The sequence below is a fragment of the Erinaceus europaeus genome, chromosome 11, assembly GCF_950295315.1.
Source record: "Erinaceus europaeus chromosome 11, mEriEur2.1, whole genome shotgun sequence".
NCBI classification, from domain to species: Eukaryota; Metazoa; Chordata; class Mammalia; order Eulipotyphla; family Erinaceidae; genus Erinaceus; species Erinaceus europaeus.
This window is the reverse complement of record NC_080172.1, coordinates 105,581,940-105,608,140: the sequence shown is the minus strand read 5'-3', so window position 1 is coordinate 105,608,140 and position 26,201 is coordinate 105,581,940. Positions and strand designations below refer to the sequence as shown.

The following is a 26,201-nucleotide window of genomic DNA, read 5'->3' as shown; positions in this document are numbered from 1 at the left end:
ACTCAATTTATTAAATATTACTTTATATAAAAGGAAAAATCATTCCTTAATTCTGTTGGGGGGAAATCAGATTAAGCAACCCCAAGCAGATACATAACTACAAACACATTTCTATTGCAGGGTTTCTGTTTTTATTTAAAGTGTGAATTGGCAAGAGGGGGCAAGTTGGACTTTACTCAGTCTTAACTGTCTTCAAAAAGTTTCTGTGAAGACATCTTTTTAAATAAATTTATTTAGTTATTACCAGATAGAGACAAAGAGAACTCTAGAGGGGATGGAGGGAGACAGAGAGGGAAAAAGACAGAGAGACACGTGCAGTGCTGCTTCATGATTCCTGAAGTTTTTTTCCCCTGCAGGTGGGGACCAGAGGCTTAAACCCAGGTCCTTGTGCATTGTAATATGTGTGCTTAACTAGGTACACCACTTCCTGGTCCCTGAAAAATATCTTTTGTAGTAGTATTTTAAGAAACTTTTGCTAGAAAATGTTGGTATAAATGCACTGCACAAAAAGTCATTTGTTATTTCACATACTTTATAAAATTTCTCTTTATGTCATTGGCGTTTTTCATATAGAAAAACTACATAATTGTGGTCCAGGACGTGCCACAGTGGATGGGGCATTGGACTCTCAAGCAGAAGGTCCCAAATTCAATCCCTGGCAGCACATGTACCAGAATGATGTCTGGTTCCTTCTCTCTCTCCTCCTGTCTTTCTCATTAATAAATAAATAAAATCTTTAAAAAAAAAAAAGTTGGGAGTCTGGCGGTAGCGCAGCTGGTTAAGCACACTTGGTGCAAAGCACAAGGATTGACGTAGATTCGACTTCCGGAGGCGGAGCTACGAGCAGCAGATCTCTTTCTCTCCTCTCCTCTCCTCTCCTCTCCTCTCCTCTCCTCTCCTCTCCTCTCCTGGATCAACTAGGAATACCAAAGGAGACCACCCGGACCAAAACAAGACAGGACTAGAATGACCACAGGAACCCAGTAAATCACCCGTGAGTACAAACACACGTGGCTGGTGACAGAGAGGAGAGAGGGGCCTAAGGAGAGATTAAGTGACTGCTAACAGTTCAACAGTTTATCAGTGGAGACACTATCTCCAGTCTGCTCCACAACAAGGGGACAGCTGAAGGGAGGAAAGGACTCCCCAGAGACTCACCAAGTGCAACTCTCAGTCTCCATTGCTACTACCCTCAGAATCTGGAGCAGCAACAGGGAGGGACACCAGGAGACAGAGATCTAACCGGGAAACTCAGGAGAAGACCTACACCTCGGTGGCATAGCTGAGGGGCTGTGAAAGTCTCTTTGCATAACCACTGGATTATCTCTGCCCACACCCTGCTTTATCTCTTGGTCAGGAGTCAATGATTAAGCTAAGAAGCCTATTGATAGTTTAAAAGCCCTCAGGCTCCCATAGCCTACAGGGAAGAAAAAAAAAAGAGGCTTTTACATCACTGAGCTCCAACTCAGGGATTGCAAAAACTGTTAACTTCCACCACGGTAAACCCTTTAATTAAATTACTTAGACACAAGTCAATCCAGGCAATAGTGATCAATAATTTGAAAAGTACTGATAAAGGGAACTCATAACATAATATATAAAATGGTTAAAACAACAAGAAAAAATATTGGAGACTCGAACCAGGACAAGAGTCCAGCAAAAAGTCCTCCAGAGGGTGAAGCACAAAACAACGAGTTCAACATCCAAACATTAGCTAAGGAAATAATAACAGGAGTGAGTAAAGAATTTGAAAAAATTGTAATCAGAAATGCAGGAACAACAAATGAGAATATGGAAGAAAATTCTAATAATCTCATGGTTATTAGAGAGCTGAAAGCTGAAATCATTGAGCTAAGAAGGCAACTAGCTGAACAAGCTAAAACAGTATCAGAGCAGGGCAACAAAATAGATGAACTCCAGAAGGCAGTAGAGGGCAGAGAGAATAGAATCTATGAGGCTGAAGACAAAATTAGCAAGATTGAGGATGAATTAGAGACAACTAAAAAAGAAGTAAGAGATCTCAAAAAGAGATTAAGAGATGCTGAAAACAACAACAGAGTCCTATGGGATGACTTCAAAAGAAACAATATACGCATTATTGGCTTACCAGAGGAAGAAAGAGAAGGAGAGGAAGAAAGCATTCTCCAGGCCATAATAGCTGAAAATTTCTCTAGTCTAGACAACACCAAAGACATAAAGATTCAAGAAGCCCAGAGGGTCCCAAACAGAATTAACCCAGACCTAAAGACACCAAGACATGTCATACTTAGAATGGAAAGGAATAAGGATAAAGAAAGGATCCTCAAGGCTGCAAGAGAAAAACAAAGAGTCACCTACAAAGGAAAACCCATAAGATTGGCAGCAGACTTATCCATACAAACACTACAGGCCAGAAGAGAATGGCAAGATATCTATCGAGTGCTCAATGAGAAAGGCTTTCAGCCAAGAATACTATATCCTGCTAGACTGTCATTCAGACTAGATGGAAGCATCAAAACCTTCTCAGACAAGCAACAGTTGAAGGAAGCAACCATCACCAAGCCTGCCCTGAAAGAAGTTCTTTTTTTTTTTATATAATTTATTTCTTTATTGGGGAATTAATGCTTTACATTCAACAGTATATACAATAGTTTGTACATGCATAACATTCCCCAGATTCCCATTTAACAATACAAGCCCCACTATGTCATTCATCATCTTTCATGGATCTGTATTCTCCCCATCCACCCACCCACCCCAGAGTCTTTTACTTTGGTGTAATACTCCAATTCCATTTCAGGTTCGACTTGTGTTTTCTTTTCTAATCTTGTTTTTCAACTTCGGCCTGAGAGTGAGATCATCCCATATTCATCCTTCAGTTTCTGACTTATTTCACTCAACATGATTTTTTCAAGGTCCATCCAAGCTGAAAGAAGTTCTGAAAGGTCTCCTATAAACAACCAGACCACCACAAATAGGACATATATCAAAACACTCTAAAACTCTACAAGAATGGCGTTAAAATATCTTCAGTCTTTGATATCAATAAATGTCAATGGCCTGAATTCACCTATTAAAAGACACAGAGTAGGAAGATGGATCAGAAAGCACAACCCAACAATATGTTGTCTACAGGAAACTCACCTAACGCAACAAGACAAACACAGACTTAAAGTGAAAGGATGGAAAACTATCATACAAGCCAATGGCCCACAAAAAAGGGCAGGAACAGCTATTCTCATATCTGACATGATAGACTTTAAAATAGATAAGATTAAAAAAGATAGGAATGGACACTACTTAATGCTCAGAGGATCAGTCAATCAAGAGGACTTAACAATTATTAATATCTATGCACCCAATGAGAAGCCATCTAAATACATCAAACTTCTACTGAAAGAGCTACAGCAATATATTAACAGTAACACAATCATAGTAGGGGACTTCAACACCCCACTATCTCAACTTGACAGATCATCCAGGAAGAAAATCAGTAAAGACATAAGGGAGCTAAACGAAGAGATAGATAAACTAGAACTATTGGACATTTTCAGAGTCATTCATCCCAAGAAACTGGAATACACATTTTACTCAAATCCACGTGGATCATTCTCAAGGATAGACCATATGTTAGGCCACAAAGACAGCATCAGCCAATTCAAGAGCACTGAAATCATCCCAAGCATCTTCTCAGACCACAGTGGAATTAAACTAACACTTAACAATCAACAAAAGATTAGTAACAGTGCCAAAATGTGGAAGCTCAACAGTACACTTCTTAGCAACTTCTGGGTCAAAGAGGAAATCAAGGAAGAAATCAAAATGTTTTGAGAGTTCAATGAAAATGAAGACACAAGCTATCAAAATATTTGGGACACAGCTAAAGCAGTCCTAAGAGGGAAGTTCATAGCTATATAAGCACACATTAGGAAACAAGAAAAAGCACAAATAAACAGCCTGATTGCACATCTTAAAGACCTAGAAGAAGAACAACAAAGGAATCCTAAAGCAGCCAGAAGGACAGAAATCACTAAAGTTAGGGCAGAAATAAATAACATTGAGAATAGGAAAACCATACAAAAGATCAATGAAAGTAAATGTTGGTTCTTTGAAAGAGTAAACAAAATCGACAAACCTTTAGCCAGACTCACAAAACAAAAAAGGGAGAAGACCCAAATAAATAGGATAGTAAATGAAAGAGGAGATATCACAACAGACACTGCAGAAATTCAACATATCATGTGAGGCTTCTATGAACAACTATATGCCACCAAGCTAGAGAACCTGGAAGAAATGAATGATTTCCTAGATACCTACCAACTTCCAAAACTAAGTAAAGAGGAAGTGGATAACATGAACAGGCCCATCACAGCTAATGAAATTGAAACAGTTATCAAAAATCTTCCCCAAAATAAAAGTCCTGGCCTAGATGGTTTTACAAATAAATTCTACAAAACTTTCAAAGAAGAACTAATACCTCTACTTTTAAAAGTCTTCCAGAAGATTGAAGACACTGGAATACTCCCTGCCAGCTTCTATGAAGCCAACATCACCCTGATACCAAAAGCAGACAGGGACACAACCAAAAAAGAAAACTACAGACCAATATCTCTGATGAACATAGATGTGAAAATATTGAACAAAATTCTAGCCAACAGGATACAGCAGTATATCAAAAAAATTGTTCATCATGACCAAGTGGGGCTTATCCCAGGCATGCAAGGTTGGTTTAATATACGTAAATCAATCAATGTGATCCACCACATCAACAAAAGCAAGACCAAAAATCACATGGTCGTATCAATAGATGCAGAGAAAGCCTTTGACAAAATCCAACATCCCTTTATGATCAAAACACTACAAAAAATGGGAATAGATGGAAAATTCCTGAAGATAGTGGAGTCTATATATAGCAAACCTACAGCCAACATCATACTCAATGGTGAAAAACTGGAAGCATTTCCCCTCAGATCAGGTACTAGACAGGGCTGCCCACTATCACCATTACTATTCAACATAGTGTTGGAAGTTCTTGCCATAGCAATCAGGCAGGAGCAAGGAATTAAAGGCATACAGATTGGAAGAGAAGAAGTCAAACTCTCCTTATTTGCAGATGACATGATAGTATACATGGAAAAACCTAAGGAATCCAGCAAGAAGCTTTTGGAAATCATCAGGCAATACAGTAATGTGTCAGGCTATAAAATTAACATTCAAAAGTCAGTGGCATTCCTTTATGCAAACACTAAGAAGAAATTGAAATCCAGAAATCAGTTCCTTTTTCTATAGCAACAGAACAATAAAATATCTAGGAGTAAACCTAACCAAAGAAGTGAAAGACTTGTATACTGAAAATTATGAGTCACTAACTCAAAGAAATTGAAAAAGACACAAAGAAGTGGAAAGATATTCCATGTTCATGGGTTGGAAGAATTAACATCATCAAAATGAATATATTACCCAGAGCCATCTACAAATTTAATGCTATCCCCATCAAGATCCCAAGCACATTTTTTAGGAGAATAGAAAAAAAGCTACAAATGTTTATCTGGAACCAGAAAAGACCTAGAATTGCCAAAACAATCTTGAGAAAAAAGAACAGAACCGGAGGCATCACACTCCCAGATCTCAAACTGTATTATAGGGCCATTGTCATCAAAACTGCTTGGTACTGGAATATGAACAGACACACTGACCAGTGGAATAGAATTGAGAGCCCAGAAATGAGGCCCCACACCTATGGACATCTAAGCTTTGACAAAGGGGCCCAGACTATTACATGGGGAAAGCAGAGTCTCTTTAACAAATGGTGTTGGAAACAATGGGTTGAAACATGCAGAAAAATGAAACTGAATCACTGTATTTCACCAAATACAAAAGTAAATTGCAAGTGGATCAAGGACTTGGATGTTAGACCAGAAACTATCAGATACTTAGAGGAAAATATTGGCATTCACTTCTTTTTTTTTAGGAGAATAGAACAAAGCTAAAAACGATATCCCTCTAGCCCTACTCCAAGGTATTTTTTTTGGGGGGAGGGGTCAGGGTTTATTTGGGTTGTTTCCTTACTTTCTCTTTCCCCCAACACACTGTGTATAGAAATGCAAAAAAAAAAAAAAAAAAAAAAAGCCCCACACCTATGGACATCTAATCTTTGACAAAGGGGCTCAAGACTATTAAATGGGGAAAGCAGAGTCTCTTCAACAAATGGTGTTGGAAACAATGGGTTGAAACATGCAGAAGAATGAAACTGAACCACTGTATTTCACTAAATAGAAAAGTAAATTCCAAGAGAACCAAGGACTTGGATGTTAGACCACAAACTATCAGATACTTAGAAGAAAATATTGGCAGAACACTTTTCCGAATAAATTTTAAAGACATCTTCAATGAAAAGAATCCAATTAGAAAGAAGACTAAGGCAAGTATAAACCTATTGGACTACATCAAATTAAAAAGCTTCTTCACAGCAAAAGAAACCACTACCCAAACCAAGAGACCCCTCACAGAATGGGAGAAGATCTTTACATGCCATACATCAGATAAGAGTTTAATGACCAACATATATAAAGAGCTTGCCAGACTCAATAACAAGACAACAAATAACCCCATCCAAAAATGGGGGGAGGACTTGGATAGAATATTCACCATAGAAGAGATCCAAAAGGCCGAGAAACACATGAAAAAATGCTCCAAGTCTCTGATTGTCAGAGAAATGCAAATCAAGACAACAATGAGATATCACTTCACTCCTGTGAAAATGTCAGACATCAGAAAAGCTAACAGCAGCAAATGCTGGAGAGGTTGTGGAGTCAAAGGAACCCTCCTGCACTGCTGGTGGGAATGTCAATTGGTCCAGCCTCTGTGGAGAACAGTCTGGAGAACTCTCAGAAGGCTAGAAATGCACCTCCCCTATGACCCTGCAATTCCCCTCCTGGGGATATATCCTAAGGAACCCAACACATCCATCCAAAAAGATCTGTGTACACACATGTTCTTGGCAGCACAATTTGTAATAGCCAAAACCTGGAAGCAACCCAGGTGTCCAACAACAGATGAGTGGCTGAGCAAGTTGTGGTATAAATACACAATGAAATACTACTCAGCTGTAAAATATGGTGACTTCACTGTTTTCAGCTGATCTTGGATGGACCTTGAAAAAAATCATGTTGAGTGAAATAAGTCAGAAACAGAAGGATGAATATGGGATGATCTCACTCTCAGGCAGAAGTTGAAAAACAAGATCAGAAGAGCAAACACAAGTCGAACCTGAAATGGAATTGGAGTATTACACCAAAGTAAAAGACTCTGGGGTGGGTGGGTGGGTGGGTGGGGAGAATACAGGTCCATGAAAGATGATGAATGACATAGTGGGGGTTGTATTGTTAAATGGGAATCTGGGGAATGTTATGCATGTACAAACTATTGTATTTACTGTTGAATGTAAAACATTAATTCCCCAATAAAGAAATAAATTATTTAAAAAAAAAGGAGAGTGCTAATTTATTCAACAAAATATTTCTTCTGATAGTATCTTCTTGTGTTATACCTAGTTAACATTTGAAAGATCACTTTAAAAAGGCACTTGAAAACTCATGTTTTCCTGATTATTCTTGGCTTGTGTTTATTTGGTTCTAAATAAACTTTCTTCTGTTGGAAAAAAAAAAAAAAGGACATAAAGATCATAAGGATCCCGGTTCGAGCCCCTGGCTTCCCACCTGCAAGGGAGTCGCTTCACAGGTGGTGAAGCAGGTCTGCAGGTGTCTATATTTCTCTCCCCCTCTGTCTTCCTCTCCTCTCTCCATTTCTCTCTGTCCTATCCAATTACAATGGCATCAATAATAACAATAATAACTACAACAATAATACAACAAGGGCAATAAAAGGGAAAATAAATATTTAAAAAAAAAATTTTAAGTCACCCAGAAGAGCTCACAGATGACTTCTCACACATACAAAACTCAGTTTTGCAATCAAGGCTCTTGCAGTTCCTCTCTGGTTGTACTTCACAAAATTCCATTTCCCTCTTCTTGTCTCTGAATTATAATACTGACAGTAGTACTTCGGTGGCTGGTACTTCTATCCACCAAAATACTAACAGGAGCTATCTCTAGATATGGTACAATTGTTATATATATGTTTATTGCTATTTTTATACTCATGGATGCTTTTAAAATAAGCACATACTGAGATCCACCCTGAATTTTTAATTTTATTTCCCAGGCAAAACCCCATTTTTCCTCCTTCACCTTAAGCTGGTACCCTGGACTGGAAAGCAGTACCTAAACTGCAGACATGACTAGAGAGAGAAGGAAGTCAAGTCTCTCACAGAGTGTGTCACTAGTGCAAGCAAAAAAGCACACGGGCCTCATTCAAAATGGCAAATAATGTCAGAATAATAACTAGTAACTGTTCCTGAGATTAGACGAAGTGCGAAAGTATCACTAAGTGTAGCATTAACTTCAGATACAGAACTACTGTAATTGGAGATGAAGAAAAATGCATCTCTTAAGAACAGGTATTTTTCTACTGTAGTGGATGTTGTCATTGGCTGGGAGGGGAGGAGAGTGTTTTGTTTTATTTGCTTTTTTATCATAAATAGCTTATTTTCTGTGTTTAACAAGGTAAAAATTACAACTGGATTTTTTCAACGAATTTCTACAGTACCAGCTTTAATAATATGTTTCATTTATTTGTTACTAGCTACTTTTGGAAGACTAATTATCAGTAAACCGATGGGTATAATTAGATAGAAATTTACATTCTTTGCTTTTTAACTTTTAGGATATTTATTTGCTAAAAAGAGAAAGGAAGACAGACTGAACTAGAGCAGAACTATAACCCACTTGATACTGGGGATCCAGGACCTAAACTAGCAGGTCTGGTGGTGTATCCTCCCAGGCTGCAGACATTTCTCATTCTTTGAAATGCAAATGTCTCCCTATATGAATGTTATTTTTACTCTAGTTTGACACTATTTTCCTAGATGAAGTCTTTATTCAGGATTTGGGATATGTTCAAAGTTCTTCTTTTGGACTTTAAGTAATATCAAGGTTTTTATGTAGTAATCAATTTCTTTGGCTTCAACTTAAATAATTTTTTTTTTTTTAATTTAGAATCATCACCAGAGTTATCACTGGATCTTAATGGCTACATGACCAACCCACAACTCCTGGTGGCCATATTTCTTTTTTTTTCTTTAAGAAATTTTCATTTATTTATTTATTTAAATGTTTATTTATTTTCCTTTTTGTTTTGCGCTTAACCCACTGCACTACTGTCCGACCCCCTCATTTATTTTTATACCAGAGCACTGCTCAGCTCTGGCTTATGGTGGTGCTAGGGATTGAACCTTTGGTGTCTCAGGCATGAAAGGCATTTTGCATACCCATTATGCTATCTGCCCAGCCCCTGCCTCCTTCCCTTTCCTCCCTCTACCACCACTTCCCTTCTTTTCCTAAGAGAGACAGAGAGAAACAGAAAAGGGAGAAAAAAAGAGTCACATGCAGTACTGCTCATTCAGCTTCTCCTCTGCAGGTGGGCGAGGGAAGGGTGGTTTGAATGTGGATCCCTGTGCATGTAAACTGTGCTCTACTAAGCACATGCCCTGCCCTCCAGCTTTCCCTGTTACCTGAAACTATTATGGAAGAAGTAGAGATGGTAGAGTTTAAATATTGTAAATATTTTGCTTTGACCTTTATTTTCAAATAGTACATATTTTTCCCCCACAAAGCAAAACAACTTTACAAATTTTCAAACTGAATTGCAGCTTTCCTTTTGCATCTGCCACATTTATGAGACTAGATTTACCCAGGAATCTGCTTATTGACGCCATCACTGAAATGTATGACAATAATTACTTTGTCTCTCCCATTCCAGTTAAAATCACCTTCATCCTCACTTGGGTTATGAAACTCTTTCAAAGTGTTTTCTGTAAGACTGGGATCTGTTTCGGTTTCATCCTTTGGCAAAAATACACTAGCTGGCCCCTGGGCTGTTCCATTTGCCTCTGCAACACCATTAATGACCTGCCTTCCATCCAAAGAAACTGCTGATGACATTGAATAAACATTTCCTAAATGATCCATTATAGGAAGCAAATATAATTCTGGCTGCAGAGCCTAAAACACAGAAAATTATAAAATATATTAGTTTGTAATTTTATAACAGTGAAGTTCAAGGTTAGTATGAGTTTAAAGTATCTTGTCACATACATATGGTGGAACAAATGATTTAAGTTTCAGTTCTGATTCTTGTTTTGTCTTCACCTAGAAATAGATGAGAAAAAAAAATTAAAGCGTTTATAACATTTTCCAATTATTTTTACGCCTACATTTTTCTTTTTGCAAAGGACACACATATGTGACCCAGAAAACTAATGTGAAAGGCAGAATCTAAAATTTAGGTTCTAGAAATTGTAATCTATATATCACAGACAACAATATTGATACAGAGATGTTAACTAAGTTGGCCAAGATTTACAATTAAAGGTTACTGTCATGTGGTTCAAAGTCAGGTAATCTGGGTCTAGTGTTCAAGCTGTTTCTGTGATTGATAATTTCATATATCATGCGGAAAAGAAACCCAAAGTTATGAGATTTTTTTTTTCTTCATTTAACTGAAATGAATTTAAAGATCATCATGCTAGCATCCTAGCAGGCTACTTGCAACTTTAATGACAAGAACTTGAACTTGAGCTGCCTATTGCAAAAATCTGTAATAATCAGTGGGGAGCAGGGGGTGCTTACTTTTCTCCATTAACCTTCATTATTTAATTTTTTCAATAAGCACTGAAATGCCTTCAAGTACTAAACATGTTGTCTTAGACACTGGTTATAAAGGCAGCAGTGAATCAAGTCCCTGCTCACAGAGCAGTTAGATAGTAAATAATCATGTGAATACATAATCATGAAACAATATTTTAACTGGAGTGGAGCAGTATAGACTGCCTGTTACTAAGTTTCAATATGGAAAGTCTTGAGTAAGGAAATGAACCTGAGGGCCTGGCCTCGGGGAGGGTGTTTCTGGTCATGAGCATGGTCCCATGTCTGAGTCCGAGTACCCCTGATACAAGAGGAGCTCCTCCATGATGGTGGAGAAGTACTGAAATAGTTACTTTTTTGTATCTATTCCCTCCTTTTTTCCCTGCTTCTTTTTTTAAAAAACACTTTCTCTATTTTTATTAGTTATTTAATATTGACTTCCAAATTGTAAGATAACAGGGGTATAATTCCATGTAGTTTCCACCACCAGAGTTCTGTATCCCATCACCTCCACTGGAAACTGCAGTAAGTTCTCTCAAGGTTACAGATATGGACTGACTCTATAGCTATCTGATATCTATATCTATGTAGATATTTCCCCATCAATTTTTTTGTTATTATCTTTGTTTATTTATTGGATAGACAGAAGAAATCAAAAGGGGAGGGGCAGATAGAGGGAGTGAAAGAGAGACACCTGCAGCCCTGATTTGTCACTCACAAAGCTTTCCCCCTGCAGGTGGGGACTGAGGATTCGAACCTGGGTCCTTGTGTACTGTAACATGTACACTCAACCAGGTGCACCACCACCCACCCCTCCTCATTTTTTTTTAAACAGTCCTATCTTCACTTCCTTTCTAGTTCACCCCTACACCTATTACTACTTCCAAGTGTCTTTCCTTTTTTCCCCTCTTCTCTCTCAGATAACTGAAACCATGCCTCGCTTCATTTGATAATGACAGAGAGAAACTGATAGGAAAAGGGGATAGAACAAAAAGACAGAATGAAAGGAAGGAAGGAAGGGAAAAAAAGAAGAAAGGAAAAGGTTGGAAGGAAGGAAGGAAGGAAAGAATGAAAGATAAAAGAAGGAAGGAAGAAAGGGACTTGTAGCCCTGCTTCACCACTTTTAAAACTTAACCCCCTGCAGATGGGGACCATGGGCTTGAACCCAGGTCCTTGAGCACTGCAGTGTGTGTTTTCAACCAGTACACCAATGCCTGGCCCCTCCCTGCTTCCAAATAAAAACAATTTAAAAACTGGGCTCAGTACACACTTCCGCATGCAAGAAAAGATTCAAGTTCCAGTTCCAGGTACCACTTGGAAGCAGCACACGTGGGTACTTGGGGAAACTCTAGGAACAGTGGGGGTGGTGTTTTGACGCTCTCTCTCTCTGTGTGTCTCTCCAATTCTCAAGTGAAATTAAAAGAAAAAAAAATCCAATGGGAACAGTGTGAGAGCCCAGAGCAAAAATCAAATAACAATAAATTGTTATTTAGAAACAGATTTTTAAAAGCTGGACTCGGGAGACCTCTGAGCAATGATGCCCCGTTCTCACCATATTGGAGGAAGCTTTAGTGCAGTAGCCTTTCCCACCCTGTCTCTCTGCTTCATCATCTCTATCTCTATCTGAGAGGGGGGAAAAAAAGCTACCCTGAGACACTCACTCTCTGAAGATGACGAGATAGAGATGGAGAAATACCACCACTAAGTCATAGAAACTACAAGCAGAAGTGCTCACAGGTAACAGCTGATACCAAATTAACAACAACGACAATTCACAGAGTCCCGATCATTTCATCACAAGTAAGGCTAAGTTATGGCTCAAAAACAGGATTTTGGGGGGGGAGGGAAACACAAATACTTGTTTAAATGCTGTCACTCCACTGACATGATCATTGGAACTCTCATGATTGAGGTTCCCAGTTCAAGCCCCAGTACTGTACATATCTCTCTCTGTATGAACCTATTTTTTTTGTAGATGTTAACGATTTCTTAAGTAAGTTCCTTGATCTCTAATAAGATACATCAACCCACAAAACAAAATACAATGAGACATACTATAAGAATTTTGATGTGAAAATATTTTTTAAAGTTACTTAATTCTTTTAATTATTATTTATTGCTATTATTGGATAGAGGCAGAAAGAAATCAAGAGAGAGAAGTACATACAGTACCCTGGCTTGAACTGGGAACCTCAAGCAGGAGAGTCTCAATGCTCTTATGAGTTGAGTGATAGCATTTTAGTAAGTATTTGTGTTCTAAAAAAAAAATCTTGTTGTTTAAGCCCCAACTTAGCCTTATTTGTGATGAAATGATCTGGAGGAGGAGAGAGAGAGGGAGAGAGAGACAGAGTGCAGTCCTGCTTCACAAGTGGTGAAGCTTTCCCTCTGCAGGTAGGGACCAGGGGCTTGAACCTGGTCCTTGTGCACTTAACCAGGTGAGCCACCACTTGGCCCCATGTGAAACAATCCTACGTGCAATAAGTAATTAAAAAAAAAAAGAAAGAAAGCTTTGAAACACTGTCATTTAAATTTTAGGTAGGACTTACATTATTACATCTTTTAATTTTTGTTTTATTATTTACTGGATATCGATACTGGAAATCAAGAGGGAAGGGGAGAGAGAGAGACACCTGCAGCACTGCTTTACCACCTGTGAGCTTTCCTTCTGTGGGCAGGGACAAGATCCCTGTGCATTGTACTATGTGCTTTCTACCAGATGCACTTAGTTACAATTTGACTTCTTCCCAAGGAAATTTACATGTAAAAATACTCCCATCATTTAGTGCTTGGAAATATACCAACTATATCCATCTTTTCTTGAAGATCTGTACTATTGGTAATAGTTGCATTAAGACTGAATCCAATAATATATCAAAGAACTGAGTAGATAAGCATTTAAGAAACACAATGTATTAAGATATACTTTAGAGCTGGGTGGTGGTGCACCTGGTTGAGCGCACATGTTACAATGCACACGGACCCAGGTTTGAGCCCCTGGTCCTCACCTGCAGAGGAGAAGCTTTGTAAGTGGTGAAGCAGGGGTGAGGGTCTCTCTGTCTCTCTGTCTCTCTCACTTCCCTCTACATTTCTGGCCATCTCTATCCAATAAATAAATATTTTTAAAGATATACTTTAATCAAATAAGACCAAAATCATCTTGTAACTTATTATTAATCACAATAAACAATGACAAAAATAACAACTTACCACAGCTAGATTATTGCCAATGCACTTCAGAAATAAAAATTTTTCTGCAACAGCATCTTCCCCAAGGAACTCACCAAGACGTTCCCTCAGGGCTTGCAAAGTAAGGTGAGGAGATACTCTGGAATATCACGACATTGTCGCACAATGTAAAATGAAATAGGCTGCAACTATACTAGACATCTAGTCATTTTAGTCACAGTCTCCAACATAAATGCTAGTTTGTTGTGTCATAGATAGCTTAATGTATTTTGCTTCTATATTTTCTGGCACTTAGCAGTCATGCAGTAAACATTTTAAACAAATGATTAAAGCTCTGACTTTAAAAATTATACAGACGGACAGTTGTACTGTAGAGGAAAAGGTTTGTCTTGTCTATTTTCCTCACTCACCGCCAAATTTTATTGGTAAAATAACACTTTGCTTCAGAGTTTATATGCTTTTATACATGCTAAAGAATGACTTATCTATAGATTGTTATTGTGCAACTTTGATATGGCTAGTTATTGATTAAATCATCTTTGATGATCAAATGTCAAGGGACACATCTATGCTCGCTAGGAATACTCCATTCTTTGATGTTTCAAATCTAAGTCATTACATTTGCTTTTGATCTTAGTTCTTGTTTTCCTAGGTCCTTATGGAAGAGATTAAATCAACAAATACTTATGAAGCACCTGCCTCAGTGTGTCCATCATAAAGGATGGGAGTACAACAGTCAATAAAACAGAAAAAAGTCAACAATAGCAGAGAAAAAAATAAATAAATAAATATGTAATGAGATCCTGCTAAGTACTACAGAGAAAAATGAAGTACAAAAGGGAGAAAGAACTTGTAGCTGCAATTAAAAATAGAGATATTAGTTTTTTTTAAAAAGAAAAAGTTGAGTAAAGACTAATGGAAACAAAAGAGCATACGTGAAGACAGAAATAACATTCTAGGTGAAAGGAACAGTAAATACAAAGATCCTCAAGTGTAACTGATGTGTTCCATAGCTGAAAGAAGGCTACTTATTGTGCTTTTAAAAAGATCAAGAAAGGGGCCAGGCAGTGGTGCACCCAGTGGCTTGCATAGGCAACCAGAGCGAGGGTATAGATTCAAGCTCCTGACTTCCATGGGGGAAGCTTCACGAGTAGTGGGACTGACTGTACGGCAGCTATCTACTCATAATCTCTCCCTCTCCTACACCTCGTACTACACCCCCTACTAGTAAAAGAAAGAAAGAAAGAAAGGAAAGAAGGAAGAAAGGGAGAAAGAAAGAAGGCACTGAGCCCCAGTGATAACTCTAGTATCAAAACAAACAAACAAACAAATAAATATTAAAAGATTTAAGTGTGCTCAGAAAGAATTAACAATAGGCAGTCTGTGACCTGAGAGATGGTGCAGAGGATAAAGCACCGGACTTTCAAGCAGGACGACCAAACTCAGTGCATGTACCAGAGCAATATCTGGTTCTTTCTCTCTCTCTCTTCCTATCTTTCTCATTAAATATTAAACAAAAATTTATTTATGTATGTTTGTATTTATTGCCTCTAGGGTTATGGCTGGGGCTCAGTGCCTGCACTATGAATCCACTGCTTCTGGAGGCCATTTTTTTCCCTTTTGTTGTCCTTGTTGCTATTATTGTTGACACTGCTGCCATTGTTATTGGATAGGACAGAGAGAAATCAAGAGAAGTGGGGAGAGAGGGGACTTTGGATAGAGAAGGGGAGAGAAAGATAAACACCTGCAGACTTGCTTCACCACTTGTGAAATGACCCACTGCAGGTAGGTAGCTGGGATCATTAAGCCAGTCCTTGAGCTTTGCGCCATGTGCGCTTAACCCACTGCGCTACCTCCTCGCCCCTAAATTAAAAAAAAAAAATGTTTTTAAAGGCAGTTTAATCACATAGTCCCATGAATTTCAGTAAATGTGAAAATATATATATACATACATGTAATTATATATCTATCATACAAATGTTTATATGTTTGTTTCTTTTTCTTTTTAGAGGCAGAGAGAGAGAGAGACAGACAGACCATAGCACTTTTTATTATCCAAGTAAGCTACTTCACCAGCTTTGTGTGTTTTTATTTTTGTACAAGTCAGGAGAAAGTCATTTTTAATATGCTGGTTTAATCACTCTTCATACTTCTTCAATAGGTTTTTAATTTTACATAATTTCTCTACTAATTCTCATTGTAATTCTCAATGAAATAGTGGGGGTTGTATTGTTAAATGGGAATCTGGGGAATGTTATGCATGTAAAAAAAAAAAAAAAGTAGAAACGCAAAGCAGAAATTGACTGAGTTTGGAGTATGGCACCAAAGTAAGAAAGCAGAAGTACACTAGAGTTTGCAGTGAGTACCTCCCTAATACTTCCTCTCCACTTTTCCAAGCTTTGGGTCCATGATTGCTCAACAATTTGTTTGGCTTTGTATGTTAACTCTCTTTTCAGTCACCAGGTTCCAGGTGTCATCAGGATGCCGGCCAGACTTCCCTGGATTGAAGACCCCACCAATGTGTCCTGGAGCTCAGCTTCCCCAGAGACCCACCCTACTAGGGAAAGAGAGAGGCAGACTGGGAGTATGGACCGACCAGTCAACGCCCATGTTCAGCGGGGAAGCAATTACAGAAGCCAGACCTTCTACCTTCTGCAACCCACAATGACCCTGGGTCCATGCTCCCAGAGGGATAGAGAATGGGAAAGCTATCGGGGGAGGGGGTGGGATATGGAGATTGGGCGGTGGGAATTGTGTGGGGTTGTACCCCTCCTACCCTATGGTTTTGTTAATTAATCCTTTCTTAAATAAAAAAAAAAAAAAAAACATACATACATACATACATACATACATACAAAAAAAAAAAAAAGAAAGAAGGAAAAAAAAAAAATTCTCATTGTGTATAACCACAATGTAATGAACTATTTTCTGGGTGGCAGTGATGTCTATTCCTATAGCACTGTTTGATTTACCTGTTACATCACATTATTTACTTGTACTATTCTTTAAGTTAGAAACCTGTTGACTGGGTTCAAGCCTCTATTCCCCACAAGCAGTGAAGAAATCTACAGGTGTCTTTCCTCCTCTTGCTCTCTCCCTCCCCTCTTCATCTCTCTCCAACTTTTTCAGTAAAAGAGAAAGAAAGAAGAAAACATGATCACCAGGAGCAATGATATGTAGTGTACCCAGCACCAATGATAACCCTCATAGAAAATAATAACATACTATGCAGCTATCAAGAACAATGAACCCACCTTCTCTGACCCATCTTGGTCAGAGCTAGAAGGAATTATGTTAAGTGAGCTAAGTCAGAAAGATAAAGATGAGTATGGGATGATCCCACTCCTCAACAGAAGTTGAGGAAGAAGATCTGAAAGGGAAACTAAAAGCAGGACCTGACTAAATTGTAAGTAGGGAACCAAAGTAAAAACCCTGTGGTGAGGGGTAGACATGCAGCTTCCTGGGCCAGTGGTGGGTGGGAGGGATGGGTCACAGTCTTTTGGTGGTGGGAATGGTGTTTATGTACACTCCTAGTAAAGTGTAGTCATATACATCACTAGTTAATTAATATGAGAGGGGGAAAATCAATTGTATGTCTCGAAGTTTTTAAAACACAGACTGAGTCTTTTTAATATATAGGCTGTGTATTTGATATGCGGATTCTCTCAAAAGCCTAGACCAAGTAGATCAGAAGCAACCAATAGCACAGCTATATACAAGATACTGGGTACTGTACAGCAAACCCTAACAAAAGGACTTTTCAAAGTTAACCCAATTACCAAATAATGTGATGATAACATTAACTATCGATTGTCTTTTTGAACCCTAAGACAGCAGGAACCTCACATCTCCACTAGAGAGCCTCTACTTCCCCCAGTCCTGGAATCTTTGGATAGGGCCCACTTTCCCATATGCCTCTCCCAATCCATATCAAATAATATTGCATCTGCCGATCGCAACCTAATCAAAGCAACGATTGCCACCTCAACATGCTTCAGCTCAGACTGTGTCCAGAGACTTCACGTGTGGAGACTTCAGCTTCATTACTTGGGTGAGACCTTTCCTTTCATGGTATTCTCTAATTCCATCCCAGGTGGTTCACTTTCTAACAAAGTCCCCAAACCTAGATATACACCAGTTTCTGTGAGAGAGAACATATGTTCACACGTATCCATAAACTAGTGCAAAATATATACCTGAAAGCAGAAGTACACTAGAGTTTGCAGTGAGTACCCCCCTTACACTTCCTCTTCACTATTCCAAGCTTTGGGTCCATGATTGCTCAACAATTTGTTTGGCTTTGTATGTTAACTCTCTTTTCAGCCACCAGGTTCCAGATGTCATCTGGATGCCGGTCAGGCTTCCCTGGACTGAAGACCCCACCAATATGTCCTGGAGCTCAGCTTTCCCAGAGACCCACCCTACTAGGGAAAAAGAGAGGCAGACTGGGAGTATGGACCGACCAGTCAATGCCCATGTTCAGTGGGGAAGCAATTACAGAAGCCAGACCTTCCACCTTCTGCAACCCACAATGACGCTGGGTCCATGCTCCCAGAGGGATAGAGAATGGGAAAGCTATCAGGGGAGGGGGTGGGATATGGAGATTGGGTGGTGGGAATTGTGTGGAGTTGTACCCCTCCTACCCTATGGATTTGTTAATTTATCCTTTCTTAAATAAAAATAAAGAAATAAATCAAAAGAAAATAATAACAATAACAGCAATATTATTATTATCATCATAGAAATAAAACTAAAAGAAACTGTTCATTAATGAATAAGGTATTTTTCACTTATAATTTCTTAAGTTTCTAGAAAATATTTTTCTCTACAGACAAAAAGGCCTACTGTTATATGACTTTTCAGTACTTGCCTTATAAATCCAGCTGAAATGAACTTGTTAACAACTTCTATTGAAATGGTATTTAACCTATAATTCCACGATCCTTCAGGAACATAAAAAACATGAAGCTCCACCAACTAAATAGAGAATAACAGCAGTTAAAATACCTGAATTGAAAAAAAAATTCCATTGATATCCTCTAGAATTTCAGGTTTGTTCAACACCTAATATATGCATTCCTTTGAACAAAAAATAAAGTGGCACAATTTTTAACTTGGCTACTTTACACTTGGAATGCATTTTACCTTGGAAGCCATGTCACAGATGTGACCACATGTTTTTCCAACACTCCTATACAAAGTGTTCTTTCTGTGGCCTAAATAAAAATTCCAGTGGAAGTCCTACCATCCATATTTCATATTTTCAGTTCCACTGGGGTACAGTTATAAATTCTCCTCTTATAGTTGTCTCCCTAACATAGTTTTGATGAGTGCCTGGAAAAACAAGCATAACGTAGTTTGGGAATATTTTTATCTTCTATAATTCCATTAAGTATCTATATAACTTGGTCGGTGATCAGGCAAAAGGGATGGTTATTCTTTTTTTTTTAATTTTCTTTTGTTGTCTTTGTTTATTGTTGTAATTGTCATTGTTGTTGGATAGGACAGAGAAAAATGGAGAGAGGAGGGGAAGAGAGAGAGGGGGAGAGAAAGAAAGACACCTACAGATCTGCTTCACCACCTATGAAGTGACTCCCCTGCAGGTGGGGAGCCAGGGACTCGAACCAGATCCTTAGGCCAGTCCTTGCGCTTCGCACAACACGTACTTAACCCGCTGCGCTACTGCCTGGCTCCCGGGATAGTTATTCTTGTAGAGGTTCTGTAAGCTTATCCATATTATCTTCACTTCTACTAATTTTTTGTAATGATATCAACTAGTCCTTGTATTTAAAAGAATATTCAGAGGGGGCTTGGTGGTAACACACCTGGTTGAATGTGTATGGCCCAGAGTTCAAGCCTCAGGTCTTTACCTTCAGGGGAAAACTTCACAAGCGGTGAATTACTGCTTCAGATATGTCTTTTTCTTTTTCTCTCTATCTTTTTTCTCCCCCTTTAGTTCTCTCTGTCTCTATCCAATCAAATAAAAAAAATGTGAGGATAGGTAGCATAATGGTTATGCAAAGAGACTTTAATGCTTGAGGCTCCAAAGTCCCAGGTTCAATCCCCCGCATCACCATAAACCAGAGCTGAGCAGTGCTCTGGTAAATAAATGAATTTATTAAAAAGTAAAAAATAAATAAAACATTTTTAAAGGATATTCAGATAACTCAAATAAATACAGAACAATTATAACGAATATAGTGTTATTTAGTAAGATTTGCCTATCACTGAATATTAATTTAAATCATTTAAATTATTATAATCTATAGCTTTAGTGTAAAATAGTACCAAATATCTGAAAAATCTTTAAAACTTTAAGGTAAATATGACCTACTATTAAGATTGATAATCCATAATTTTATAGAAAATAAAATGGTTTGAGCTGAATATTTTGCTCAATATTTTAAAGTTTTTTAATTTATTAATTTTTTTATTAAATTTTTTTATATTTATTTATTCCCTTTTGTTGCCCTTGTTGTTTTATTGTTGTAATTATTATTGTTGTTGTCGTTGTTGGATAGGACAGAGAGAAATGGAGAGAGGAGGGGAAGACAGAGAGGAGGAGAGAAAGATAGACACCTGCAGACCTGCTTCACCGCCTGTGAAGCGACTCCCCTTCAGGTGGGGAGCCAGGGTTCAAACCGGGATCCTTATGCCGGTCCTTGTGCTTTGCGCCACCTGCGCTTAACCCGCTGCGCTACAGCCCGACTCCCAAGTATTTTTTTTTTTTTTTAGATTTAGTTATTTACTGTAGACAGAGACAGAGAGGAATTGAGAGGGAAGGGGGAGGTAGAGAGGTAAAAAGAAACACCTGTAGCACTGCTTCTCTGCTTGTGAAGCTTCCTCCTTGCAGGTAGGGGCTGGAGGTTTGAATCCAGGTCTTTGTGAATGGCAACATGTCCGTGCAACGAGGCATACTACCACCTCGGTCTCCTCAAGTTGTTTTTATACATTAGGTAAATTATTTATACACTTTTGATGACAAAGTCATGAATAATTTAAGATGGTAATATAGATCTGATAATGAAGTTTGCCATCCACTATATTTTGAACAGGGAATTTAAGACTACCTTCTATAATAATAGTAAACTTACAGAACTTTGAAAATATGTCCTCATCCTTTATAGAATATATCAGTGTATTCTAGGAGAGAAGTATTTCTTGGTACAAACATTATACACTATTTTTCTTTTAAAGCCACATAGGAATGTGTTAATCTGACTGAAGCAAAGCAGGTGAGACTTGGGGTCTCCATTTTGGAAAAAATTAGTAGGTCTATTTTAGGTATATTCCAAGGGGCCCACAACTACTAATTTTTGCCTGAATCTGACAACTAACAATGCAGGTGGGCAAAAGGTATTATCTGGGTAGATGGTGTCAGGGTTGGAAATAGGACTAGAAATGGGACTGGTATCAGGGAAGAGAGTAGCTTCCAAATCTGGGAAAAGTATATAAATACCATGAACTGTATATCCCACCAATTGACCTGAGGCCCATATTTAGTGCAGGAGCCTGTGCCACCTCAGCATCCCTGTAGATCAGTGTTGATGGAATGGTATTTTCCTCCCCCTAGTCTGACTTGATTTATAGGCTGTAAGAAAACAGTGGTCAACAGTGTCAACAGCTGTGCACTATTGTGCAAAAGCAGAACAACAGATTTAGTGGTATAAAGGTAAACTTAACAACAGCAGTTTGGGCAGTGTAGTAGAATGAAAGTTTGATTTGAGCTGGTTTAAAGGGAAAATGTGGAGAAGGTTTTAGGATTTGGGGAACTGTGTGTGATGCTTCCTAAAAATGTAGCTCTTTAATCAGTGACTTGCAGGTAGATGCAAGACTAGTCATCAGAAGGGACCAGCTGAGCATCCCAAGTATGAATTTAAAGTCAGAATGCTTGTGCTGTTATATTTTGTTTTCTTAAACTATATTTGACTATAGATGAAGAATTGGATTAGGTAAGGTTTTTGCTTTGCTGTGACGCACTACTAAACCAAAGAGGGGCGAGGAATCAAAATTGTGTAGAACTAAGCAGAACTTGGACTGGAGTTGGGGTACTGCAACAAAGTAAAAGACTCTGGGGTGGGGGTGGGGAGGGGGAAGAGTACAGGTCCTGGAAAAGGATGACAGAGGACCTAGTGGGGGTTGTATTGTTATGTGGGAAACTGAGAAATGTTATGTGTGGAAAAACTATTGTATTTACTGTCAACTGTAAAACATTAATCCCCCAATAAAGGAAAAAATAAATTTAAAAAATTGTGTAGGAAAGAATGATCAAGGGGGGCAGGTGGTGACACACCCAGTAGAGTGCACTTATGACCATGTGCAAGGACCTGAGTTCAAGTCCCTGGTCCCCACCTGTATGGGGGGAAGCTTCACAAAGTGGTAAGGTGTTGGATAGTATGCCAGCTCCCCCTGGCTTCTGCTTAACCATATGCCTATATAGAGATAGGTTCAATCCCATTCAAAGCTTTGGTCTATTTACATACATCACTTTTACATTTACATAAAGCACCACACTCCCTCCAGGGCATTGGTGGTTTAGTGGTAGAATTCTCACCTGCTCCACCCCCTCTCCTTGTCACACCCTGATCCTCTCCTTGTCACACTCTGATTTTCACCAGTAACTTTTCGCTCCACCCTCTCTATGTCACATCCTGTTTCCACCCTACTTGGAGAGTATAAAAACAGCTGCTCTTCTGATTAAACACACTTGGAAATTGCTTTCTGGCTCTGAGAGTTCCAGAGTGTATCTCCTGCGAAGTTAGTGCGGCACGAGTTCCTGATCCCTCTCCCATCGGCTCCAGTTGAGTTCTCTCCAACCCAGAGAGCACTAGCTCGGGAAGAAGTACCCTCAGGCTATCCCGGCAGTAAGGTAGCACTTCAGGTGCTATGTTCTATCGCTGGGGAGCCAGAGACGACCCAAACTGCCCCTGCGGCTACAGACAGACTATGACCCACATAGTCAACAACTGCCACCTCTCCAGATTCAAAGGAGGTCTCGAAACTTTACATTAGGCTCAACCTGACACTGTTGACTGGCTATGGAAGAAGAGCAAATGCTAAAAGACCAAGAAAAAGAAGGTGTTTCTCTTTTTCCCTATTTCCCCCTCTCCCTTTTCAATCTCTCTATAAAAAAGAAAAAAGCACCGGGGGAGGGGAAGGAGAAGGAAAGGGCCACAAGAGCAGTGGATTCCTGGTGTGAGCAGTGAATCTCAACAATAACATGGTCGTAGTAATGGTAATAGTAGTGGTGGTGGTGGTAGTGGTGGTGGTGGTGGTGGTGGTGGTCGTGCTAGTGGTAGTAGTAGTAATCTGATGAAGACTGCTCTATGGGCTGGGGAGATAACACAGTGACAGTGTATAAGTCTGCATGTCCCAGGTTCAATCCCTGGCACTTTCATAAGCCAGCACTGAGTAGTGTTCTGGTCTCTGTGCCTTTGTCATGAAAATAAACCTTAAAAAAAAAAACACAAAAAACTGTTCTATGGTATTTACATCAGCTCTGGAGGGCATCACATGATGTGGAACAGTAAAGCAGAACCAGGTAACAGGATTAACACACTAGAGGCTCTAGCACAATTGGGACACTTAAAGGAAGTAATCTGGAGACACAAGAATTGTAATCAGACAACGGGATCTATGAAGTTAGACTCTTGGAGAAATATAGACCCAATACTTTATATAATTTATGTTTGCCATACCTAAACTTTCCAAAAACAATAAGACTTAAAAAAATTAAATGTTAGTATTTTCTTACCTCTGATGAGGATGGTCGACTTGGATTGAGGGGCATATTCACTTTCTGAATGGGGTAATCTTCAAATGAAATTCTACGTTCTTTTTAATCTTTCTTCATTAAAGTGGCATTTAAGAGAGATTATAATGGGTTTTGACTTTTAAAAAATAAAATTCCACTTATTTTTGGCCTCTGATTTGCTGGGGAGAAAAAGTGAAAAGAAAAAGCAAAATAATTTAAAATAAACTAAAAAAAAATTAGGGATATATATAATTTTATTTAAATTTGAACAGACATAGAACTAGTCAATAGGTGCAGTAATTATGAATATACATCTTATGCAACTATGTGATATATTACATTATAAAGGACTTCTGACCAGGTACATTTTTCTGTTCTGGACAATCCATTTTCTTTTAGTTAAAAATGTATGGTTAAATACATAGTTACACAAAGTATAAATATGCTTTTGGAAATACAAAGACTGAATCTGTATAAATGGCTGCAAGAACAAAGAAAACACAAATATTTCACCTTGGTATTTAGCTATTTCAACAATAATAAATATTAACAGTCATTCCAGATGAAAATGCCAACTTTTAAGTATATCATGCTTTTTATGTTTGTGTACATTTCTCGGTGTTTCTCTTCAGACGACTTATGGAAGTTTATAATATACAATTAACACTTTAAAACTACAAAAGCATGATCAAAACTGGAAAATAAAGTAGCTGAATTACTAACCTAAGAAGGAATTTATTAAAGTAGGATGGACAACCATGAAATTTCAAAGCATTACTCCACCTCCTATGTACTAAAATAGTAATTTACACCCAACACAATCTTAAATTCCTGTGACCTGGTACAAATGACAGCAACATGACATCCTGTTATTTATTTATTTATTTATTTATTTATACCAGAACACTATTCAGCTCTGGCTTATGATAATGCTTGGGACTGAACCTCAGACCTTGGAGTCTCAGGCATGAAAGGTTTTCACATAAACATTGTACCGTCTCCCTGGCCCTCACTAATTATTTTAATAGTATCAAATTTTAAAGATTACACCCAGGGCCATACAACCTAATAAATCGAATGAGTTTCTCACTCACTACTGAAATCAATTTCTTAAAATATTAAAATTTAGGGTAATGGAGACAGCATAATAGTTATGCAAAGAGATTCTCATGCCTGAGGCTTCGAAGTCCCAGTTTCAATCTCCTGCACTAGCATAAGCCACAGCTTTGTGGTGCTCTGGAAAAAACAACATATATATAACACATAAATATATATATTTAATATGCAATTTTCACTGTAACCATCTAGCAAACTTTTAAATTTATTACACATAGATATTCTACTTCTAGATCTAGTTAAAGGCTCTGGCATTGTACTAACATGAATTGCTTAGCAATGGACAACTTAGATACATGTATATAGACATCTATGTGCTGCAGGTAGAGTAATTTACCTATTGAATGAAAATTACTGATAATGATTTATGCTAACTACAATGAATTGGCTATTACAATAACATAATATTAAATGTATTAACTCATATGCAAATTGGGAGGCTTGAATTTTTTATTTCTGTGGATACAATAAAGTGGTATTTAAAAAAATTTTTATTTATTGAATAGAGATAGAAATCAAGAAGGTAGGGAGTCAGGCGGTAGCGCAGTGCTTTAAGCGCATATGGCGCGAAGTGCAAGGACCAAGGACCGGCATAAGGATCCGGGTTTGAGCCCCCGGCTCCCCACCTGCAGGGTAGTCGCTTCACAGGTGGTGAAGCAAGTCTGCAGGTGTCTATTTTTCTCTCCCCCCATCTTCCCTCATCTCTCCATTTCTCTCTGTCCTATCCAATAATGAGGACATCAATAACAACAATAAAAAACAAAGGCAACAAAAGGGAAAATAAATAAATTTTAAAAAAGAATCAAGAAGGGAGAGGAAGATAAAGATGCAAAGAGACAGAAAGACACCTGCAGCACTGCTTTACCATTCACAAAGCTTCTACACTGCAGGTAGAGACCTGGTTCAAGGATCCTTGAGCATGGTGCCATGAGAACTCAACCAGGTGTTCTACCACCCAGCCCCCAAATGGTAATTCAAAACAAGTGTTTAATTAAGCAAACTCAAGACAGATGAATTAAGGTTTGCTTTACTATTGTTCTAAGATAAATTGTCCCACTCTACTTTCCCTTGTGAAGGAACATCAAAAAAGCCATGTTTCAAACTATAAATCCCTTTGTAATTTTGGAATTAATGCTGAAGACAAAATTCCTCAGAAATAAATAAAATGACCTAGAATAAGAAGATGAACCCTTAGGGAGTAGAACTGTGAAAACCCAAGATTAAAATATGCAGTTAATTAATTTAGTGAGAGAGAGGAAATGTGTGTGTGTGTGTGTGTGTGTGTGTGTGTAGCCAGATGTGCAATTTCACTGCTTTGAAGAGACAGAAAGACAGACAAACAGACATCACAACGTCCATGTTTTCCTGTTGCCACAGCACTTCTTGTATAGTATTGTGGAATC

At 38.3% G+C, this 26,201-nt stretch overlaps 1 protein-coding gene across 1 annotated transcript in view; it reads right to left on the bottom strand.

Moving 5' to 3' along the window:
* SPATA1 (spermatogenesis associated 1) overlaps positions 1-23,861 on the bottom strand; it is a 53,822-nt gene extending 29,961 nt beyond the window's left edge. Inside the window, exons 1-5 of the mRNA XM_060202258.1 lie at positions 23,683-23,861; positions 18,799-18,905; positions 13,950-14,067; positions 10,194-10,247; positions 9,869-10,100 (exon numbers count right to left, since the gene is read on the bottom strand). Of these exons, the coding sequence (XP_060058241.1) occupies positions 9,869-10,100; positions 10,194-10,247; positions 13,950-14,067; positions 18,799-18,905; positions 23,683-23,718 (547 nt within the window). The 5' untranslated portion in view covers positions 23,719-23,861. The remainder of the gene's footprint in view (positions 1-9,868; positions 10,101-10,193; positions 10,248-13,949; positions 14,068-18,798; positions 18,906-23,682) is intronic.
* Positions 23,862-26,201: the final 2,340 nt, after the last annotated feature.